This window comes from Lathyrus oleraceus, chromosome 6, assembly GCF_024323335.1.
Source record: "Lathyrus oleraceus cultivar Zhongwan6 chromosome 6, CAAS_Psat_ZW6_1.0, whole genome shotgun sequence".
Taxonomy (NCBI): Eukaryota; Viridiplantae; Streptophyta; class Magnoliopsida; order Fabales; family Fabaceae; genus Lathyrus; species Lathyrus oleraceus.
The window spans coordinates 357,907,348-357,914,825 of NC_066584.1; the positions used below are offsets into that span (position 1 = coordinate 357,907,348).

At 35.0% G+C, this 7,478-nt stretch overlaps 2 protein-coding genes across 2 annotated transcripts; both read left to right on the forward strand.

Annotated features, from left to right (window-relative positions):
* Nucleotides 1-1,317: 1,317 nt before the first annotated feature.
* LOC127092309 (ribonuclease H2 subunit A) lies at nt 1,318-2,845 on the forward strand. The gene is made up of 6 exons (XM_051031147.1): nt 1,318-1,605; nt 1,689-1,812; nt 1,922-2,009; nt 2,140-2,277; nt 2,359-2,446; nt 2,544-2,845. Exons 1-6 carry the CDS (start codon nt 1,449-1,451, stop codon nt 2,666-2,668), a joined length of 720 nt encoding a protein of 239 aa, XP_050887104.1. The 5' UTR covers nt 1,318-1,448; the 3' UTR covers nt 2,669-2,845.
* Nucleotides 2,846-3,299: 454 nt separating this feature from the next.
* Nucleotides 3,300-5,615, forward strand: LOC127095623 (DEAD-box ATP-dependent RNA helicase 15). The gene is made up of 6 exons (XM_051034291.1): nt 3,300-3,563; nt 3,657-3,841; nt 4,380-4,524; nt 4,621-4,704; nt 4,781-4,844; nt 5,428-5,615. Exons 1-6 carry the CDS (start codon nt 3,465-3,467, stop codon nt 5,613-5,615), a joined length of 765 nt encoding a protein of 254 aa, XP_050890248.1. The 5' UTR covers nt 3,300-3,464.
* Nucleotides 5,616-7,478: the final 1,863 nt, after the last annotated feature.

The window sequence follows — 7,478 nt, forward strand, 5'->3', positions numbered from 1 at the left end:
AGTTAGGTTTAAGGTAAAATCTGATTAACTAGAGCTTTTATAGTAAAATATGATAATTTAATCCTTCGGTTATTAAATATAACTGAAGGAATAAATCATTAACTTAAAAATTAAAAGTAAAATAAAAAAAAGACACCACTTTTAAAGAAATAAAAATATAAATTGTTAATGTTGGGATTCGAAGCATGTCCTGAAATATTTTTTCTTATCAGTTTTATTTAGAAGCCGAGGGAATATATGGTATTTATTAAAAAAATAATATAAAATATGACGCGTCTTGTCCGTTTATCCCAGTTTTTAGTAGGGTAAGGTGAAAGTTTTATCATAAAATATATTATTTGTAGTAGTATTATTATTCATATTATTGATCATGTTGGCAAAGATGTAAGAGGCACACCAAACTCAACTTTGTTTAGTAACTTACATGTTGTTTAGTAACGGTCATGAGAAGTGTGGTACTCTTTGGCTAATGTGTGTCGTGCCTCATCAATAGCTAATGTTTGGTCAAATATATTGACATATTCATGCCTAATGTCACCCACCGCTGGTTTTCTGAAGGATGAGAAAGGATTACTCATCCAAAGTGGATTGAGAAGCTTGAGAAAAACTAGTCCAAGTTTATCTCTTTCCCAAAAAAATCCAAGTGCAATTTTGTTGTGAGATGAATTATATATATTTTATTGATCTGGAAGTAGCTTAATAACCTTATTTTTTATCTAAAGAGGAATCATAATACCACTTTTATCAAATTGAGGCGCCATGACCGTTATGGAGGATATACATTACGGTTTTTGGGTTATCCACAATGATCAATATCGGGCGCTATTTTGGGTTTTCTCATCATAATCCACTATAACGGAGCTGCAAAGTATGTTGGTATTGTTGGTGTAAGCCCTAGATGCCAATACTTTTGGTATTTGTATCGAATTATTTATTAATAATAAAAAGTTTTTTCTTTCACTACGCCAAAAATGACTTTTAACAGCGCATCTTAGACAGCGCTTTTAAAAGAAAGCGCTGTCTAAAGTTAAAATTAAAATAAAACACGGAAAATGTTCCAAAAAAATAATGAAAACGCTGTCTAAGGGGGGGTCTTAGACAGCGCTTTCTAAAAGCGTTGTCTAAGATCCCCCCTTAGACAGCGCTTTTAGAAAGCGCTTTTAAATATAGACCTTAGTCAGCGCTTTTGATAAAGCGCTGTCTAAAGTCTTTAAATTAAAAAAAAAATTAAAACCAAAAGCGCTGTCTAAAGTCTTTATTCCCTCCATGTCACGAAAAAAAAGGTATTCCCTCCCAAATCCTAAAAATCCTACATTCTTCTCCCAAACCCTCAATCAGAGCTTGCTTCTCTTTCTCCCAAATCCACTCCCCCTTCTTCCAACCCTCAATCAGAGCTTGTTTATCCTGTGTGAAAGATTCTTCCCCTAAACCCCATTATATGTGCGAAAATGGGATCCGAAGCTATGGTTCCAGAATGGGCATCGGAGCCTTGCATAATGGGAATCGACGAAGCCGGAAGAGGTCCCGTTCTTGGTCCTATGGTTTATGGCTGTTTATACTGTCCTCTCTCCTACAAGAAAACCCTAGCTACTTTGAGTTTCGCCGGTACTTTCTCAATCAACTTCATTCTCTTTTTTTTCTGATTATTTTATAATCAATTAAATTGGCACCAATGATTGTTCAAACAGATTCTAAGACTCTGAAGGAAGAGAAGAGGGAGGAATTATTTGAAGCTTTGAAAGGCAACGATTCTATTGGATGGGCTGTTGATGTCATTGATCCAAAGGAACTCTCTGCTAAAATGCTCAAGAAGTAAATCTATAAACCCTAGTTAGTTAGCTTTTGATTTTGTTGTTTTTCTGTTCTGGTGAATTTCAAATTGTTGTTTCTTCCGTTTTGTAACTTTTTGTAACTCTAACAGGAATAAGATAAACTTGAATGAGATATCACATGACTCTGCTATGGGCCTCGTTGATAGGGTCCTCAAAATCGGAGTGCTTCTAACCGAGGTAAAATCGGCTACTGAAAGAGAAAATTGAGGCTTTTGTAACTTTTATTGTTAAAGTACTTGGGTAGTAATGTTAAGCAGATAATTGAATTATTAGAGATGTAATGTAATGTATGATTTGTGCTTTTCAGGTTTATATTGATACGGTCGGAGATCCAGGGAAATATGAGGCAAAAATGTCTAAAAATTTCCCATCTATCAAATTTGTGGTTGCTAAGAAAGCTGATAGTCTTTATCCTGTTGTCAGTGGTGCAAGTATAGCTGCAAAGGTATTTAACTCTCTTCTAAAACTACATCAGTATACTATAATGTTTTATTGTTTACTTAAAATCTTTAATCCAACCTTTCAGGTTACGAGGGACCGAGCTGTAAGAGATTGGGTGCTCGATGAGACTGCTGATAATATACACAGGAACTTTGGTTCTGGATATCCTGCAGGTGAGAGTGTCATGAGTACATCGCATATGATATTGAGTATTATATTGATTTACATTGTAATTATAATAAATATGGTTTTGTTTCTTTGTTAATGTAGATCCCGCAACCAAGTCTTGGCTAGAAAATCACAAACATTCTATCTTCGGTTTTCCAACATTGGTTCGGTTTAGTTGGGGAACTTGCAGCACTTATTTTAAAAGTGGTGCTGAAGTTTTATGGTAAGCATGCTAAATGCTTTCTTAATCTTTACTGAAATCTGTGTATAGCTCGCTTCATAAACATGCTTCCTTCTATTACGAGCTCTCCTTCCCCGGACGAGCTTCCTTCAACTTGTAAAAACTCTCCTTCAACTTTATTTGTTCTCTCTGTATGAATCTAACCCTTTCTTTTTCGCAGGTCTTAAACCCTAACTATTAAAGACTTTGTTTGTTTAAAATTTCTCAAACCTCAAAGAATTTTTGAACCTTTCATTACTAGTAAGTTATTTTTTTCCATTCGGTAATGTTATTCCTAACAAAAAATGGTTATTTCTACTCTAGTTTCTTATTTAATAAATTTTTCTTCTTCTATTTTAAATTTTGCTCTACCTTGCTAATTGGTACTACTTTCCCTATTCTTTCCATGATATTTTCGTTTTGAATGCAGGGGATGAAACATAAAATGAGTGTTAAATTGGTTTTAAATCATAACAAAAGGGTAAAGTAGAATTGATTGTAATAATGCTCCTGACTGTGGGGTTATGCACTTTTGTCTGCTCTCGTTTTGTTCATGTTGGAAGTTTGTTTTGTCTCTAATATATGCTAGTGTCGGGTATAGATGGGCTTTTTGCTATGTTGAGTGTTCTTTTTCTTTAGGGGGGTATTTTGGCTATGTTGCTGCCATTTTTCTTTAGGTGTAAGTGCCAATGTCCGTGGCAAATAGAAGTTTTCTGCAAGGAGACAAAACAGGCAGACAAGAACTGTGATTCAAGGGATCTACATCCATCATTCATTTCGTTGTGGATTTCCTTAGCTTGAGCATGGACTCTAACATAATTTACTGTCAAATTTGTTCCTTTCAGCCTATGGAAATTTATGTTGACGATGAAGCCAAGTTAACCCTTCATGGACTTGTTCAGGTAGGCTTTTTGCAAGTTACTTGCTTATATCTTTTAAAGTTGTCCTCTTAAAATGTCTGGTTTGTATGACTTTTACCTTGTTTGTTGTGGCAGCACTACATCAAATTGAAAGAGGAGGAGAAAAACCGCAAATTGAATGATCTTCTTGATGCCCTAGACTTCAACCAAGTTGTTATCTTTGTGAAAAGTGTTAGTAGAGCAGCTGAGCTGGACAGACTACTCATAGAATGCAATTTTCCATCTATATGCATTCACTCTGGCATGTCCCAGGAAGAAAGGTTTGTTTTATGAGATAACATGGGATGCTTAGGAAGTGTTTTCATTGATGTTTGGTGATTCAAATGGCCAAATTTTGTATGTTTTGTTATTATGTTCTCTTTTCAAAAGTTTTTTGGGATTTAATATACGTTTGTCTATAAGCATTTTTAGTACTCATCAAGGGTATCCGGGATATTATATTTCAAAACAAAATAGCACACTTCTATGAAATTTTTAAATACAAGAGATTTGTTTGATGCTATTACTGAGGAATGAGTGTTTCAATGCTCTAGTGTTATAGCAAAGACCACTTTTGATTTGAAAGAACAAGTTCATATTTGTAAATTTTTTAACTTTTAAAATTATGAATGGCAAATGAAGTTCAGGGGAGAAGTGTTTCTCTTGGTACCTATACCTTAATTGTTTATGGTCAACTTCGTTGCAGTCGGCTTAGTTTATTAATTTGCTGTTTTGTCATTGTCTTCTTTACCCTGTTTCACTGTTACGAAGTCTTGTATGAACAATGACATTTGTGTACAATCTTCAATGATTTTGTAGGTTAAAGCGTTATAGAGGTTTCAAGGAGGGGCATACAAGGATTCTTGTTGCTACAGATTTGGTTGGTAGAGGGATTGACATTGAACGTGTCAATATTGTTATAAACTATGACATGCCTGATTCTGCAGACACTTACTTGCACATGGTATAAATAAACATGATCTGTCATGATTTTGATATTCCATTTATTTTTATCATTAAATTTTGGTTCATCTGACTCTTTTGGAGGAACACTGTACAGGTTGGCCGTGCTGGAAGATTTGGTACCAAAGGCCTTGCAATCACATTCGTTTCATGTTCTACTGATGTTGATGTTCTCAACAATGTAAGTGGCAAACTTCTTGTCATTATTATTTTGTTGTCCATTAGCATTTCTAATTATGTTTTGGTGTGGTTTGCAGGTTCAGTCAAGGCTTGAAATAGATATAAAGCAGCTTCCTGAGCAGATTGATACTTCTACCTACAGTATGTGCTTTTTCATTCATTGATTTTAATTCTTGTAATTGTTTGTAGAATTTAATTGGAATTATAGTTTAGAAATTTATCAATTTATCTTATGTTTTTCTCCGGATAGTCCATTTTTTCCCATTGAATTCCTCTCAAATTCCATTTATCTAATGTTGAGTCTCTTCTTACTTGGTTTTCGACTATTTGCAGTGCCATCATAGAGGGCAACATTTGAGCTGTTCAGATGGTATGGGTGCCTTATCTCCTGAATTTGCCGCAGAGTATTCTGGAAAGTGCAACCGATGATTTGATCATGCTGATTCCAGGTCCTGTTATGCAGACTAGGCCACTTTACTAATGTTAGATACTCTATAGACGTTGCTTCAATGTGTTGTACTTTCCGTTTTAATGTTATGTTTGCTTTATTATGTGGTTGAGTTGGATATACTTATAACTCAAGGGGCTAAGTTGAATATCTTGCTGGTTTTGTGACAGTTCATGTCTTTCATTTTTGTACGGATATCACATTTCTAAAAGGGCATTGCTAAGTAAAAAAGAACTCCTATTTAAAAAATAAAATTGTTAATTCTGTCTTTGGTAGATATCACAGGTAGGTTATTGTCTATATCTTACTGCTCTCAAATATTGTTGAGTTTCTTATGCGGTGTCTTTGATAGAATGAGTGCTTGTTTGGTTCTGCTTCCGTTTACTGTGCTTGTTTGGATTCCATTTGCAAAATCTATTTTGGATATTACAATCAATTCTACTTTTAAGGCAAAATTGGTTTGAATTGGTATATATATATATTTGTTAGCCAAAAATTGGTAGAAAAAAGGCCAAAATGGCATATATAAAATGTGATAATTGTCTGTCAAAATCTGGTTGAAAACAGGTAGAAATTCTGGTTTATAAACCTGGAAAAAATGTGGTTCAAAACAAAAGCTTCAAAAATTTTCGTATACCTTAGACAGCGCTTTTGTAAAAAGCGCTGTCTAAGGGGGGGATTAGAAAGCGCTTTAGGCAAAAGCGCTGTCTAAGGGGGGGGGCTTAGACATCGCTTTTTGAAAAGCGCTGTCTAAGGTATACCTAAAAAAATTAAAATAGGAGGGTCTTAGAAAGCGCTTTTGGCCAAAGCGCTGTCTAGGGGGGGGGCTTAGACAGCGCTTTTAAGATTTAAAAAAGCGCTGTCTAAACCTTTAGCAACGGAGGTTTAGACAGCGCTTTAAAGCGCTGTCTAAGGCTAAAAAAAGCGTTGTCTAAGGTCTTGTTTGTTGTAGTGTTTATTATGTTTGTTTAATAAAGTCCCTAGAATAGATAGTCCATTTAATGTATCAAGTGTGACTTAATTATGAGATCACATTAAACATAAGGACATTATTCTTAAAGTATCTGTAATCGACTTTTGTTGTGAAGTAGGATAACATTAAAGCATTAAGATTATTATGTATATAGACTGATGATCACATCTCATGGATCATGGATAATGAGTTATCAAGTCTTAAACATAGGTATGAATATTAGGAGTAATATTTATATTGGATTGACCCGCTATGAGAATACCATATAGAATGTTATGCAAAGTGTCATAAGTTATTCTCATGGTGATAGTGGCGTATACCATCCTTCGACCTGAAACCACTATGAACCCTAGATGTAGAGTCGAGTGTTTTATTGATGATCAAACGTTATCCGTAACTGGATGACCATAAAGACAATTGATGGGTACTCCACGAAGCATGCTGAGAGACATGAGTGACCTAGATGGAATTTGCCCATCCTACATAACAGGATAAATGTCTACGGGCCCAATATTGTACTGGACAAGGATGACACGGTCTATGCCTTGTGTTCAATATTGACATAGGGGCAAAAGGGTAATTATACACATAAGTATTCTCACAAAAGAATTTGTCAGATCACATGACATTTTCATGTCTTGGTTAGTAGTGGTGTGTTGTTAGATATCGCTCACTATTTATTATGTTAAATATGTGATTCAATATAATTGTTAACGTCGCGAAAACCTACAGGGTCACACACAAAAGGACGGATTGATGAGAGATAGAGTAAATAAGGAACATCGTAAGGTACAGTGCACTTAAGTGAATTGTAGAATATCGTAAGGTACGGTGTACTAAGTTGAATACAAAATATGGTAAGGTACCACGCGCTTAAATGATTTTGGCATATCATAAAATATGGGCCACATACACTTAAGTGGGCTTTTTAGCTTGCAGTCTACACAAGTGGTTCTATAAATATAACCCTTGTGCAGAAGCATTTGTTCAGTTGAATTTTTTTTTCTCTCTCTCTCTCTCACTCAAAGCCTTCATTCGTAGCAGCTAGCACTGAGATTGAAGGAATTTGTTCGTGTGGACTGAGTAGAGGTGTTGATACCATTCAATGTTCGTGATCACTCCTTAGATCTGCATCAAAGGTTTCAATCGCCATAAGAGGTAACGATTCTATCATTGATCATCCTCATTCGTAAGAATCACTAAAGGAGAAACTTTTTAATTTCCGCTGCGTTTTGGATCGCTATTCTCCTTCAGTGGTATCAGAGCCACTTATGAAACCATGCATCTAATAGCTGTTTATTTTCTGTATTTTATGTATTAATACGATTAAAAGACAGAATGAATCAAAGAATAA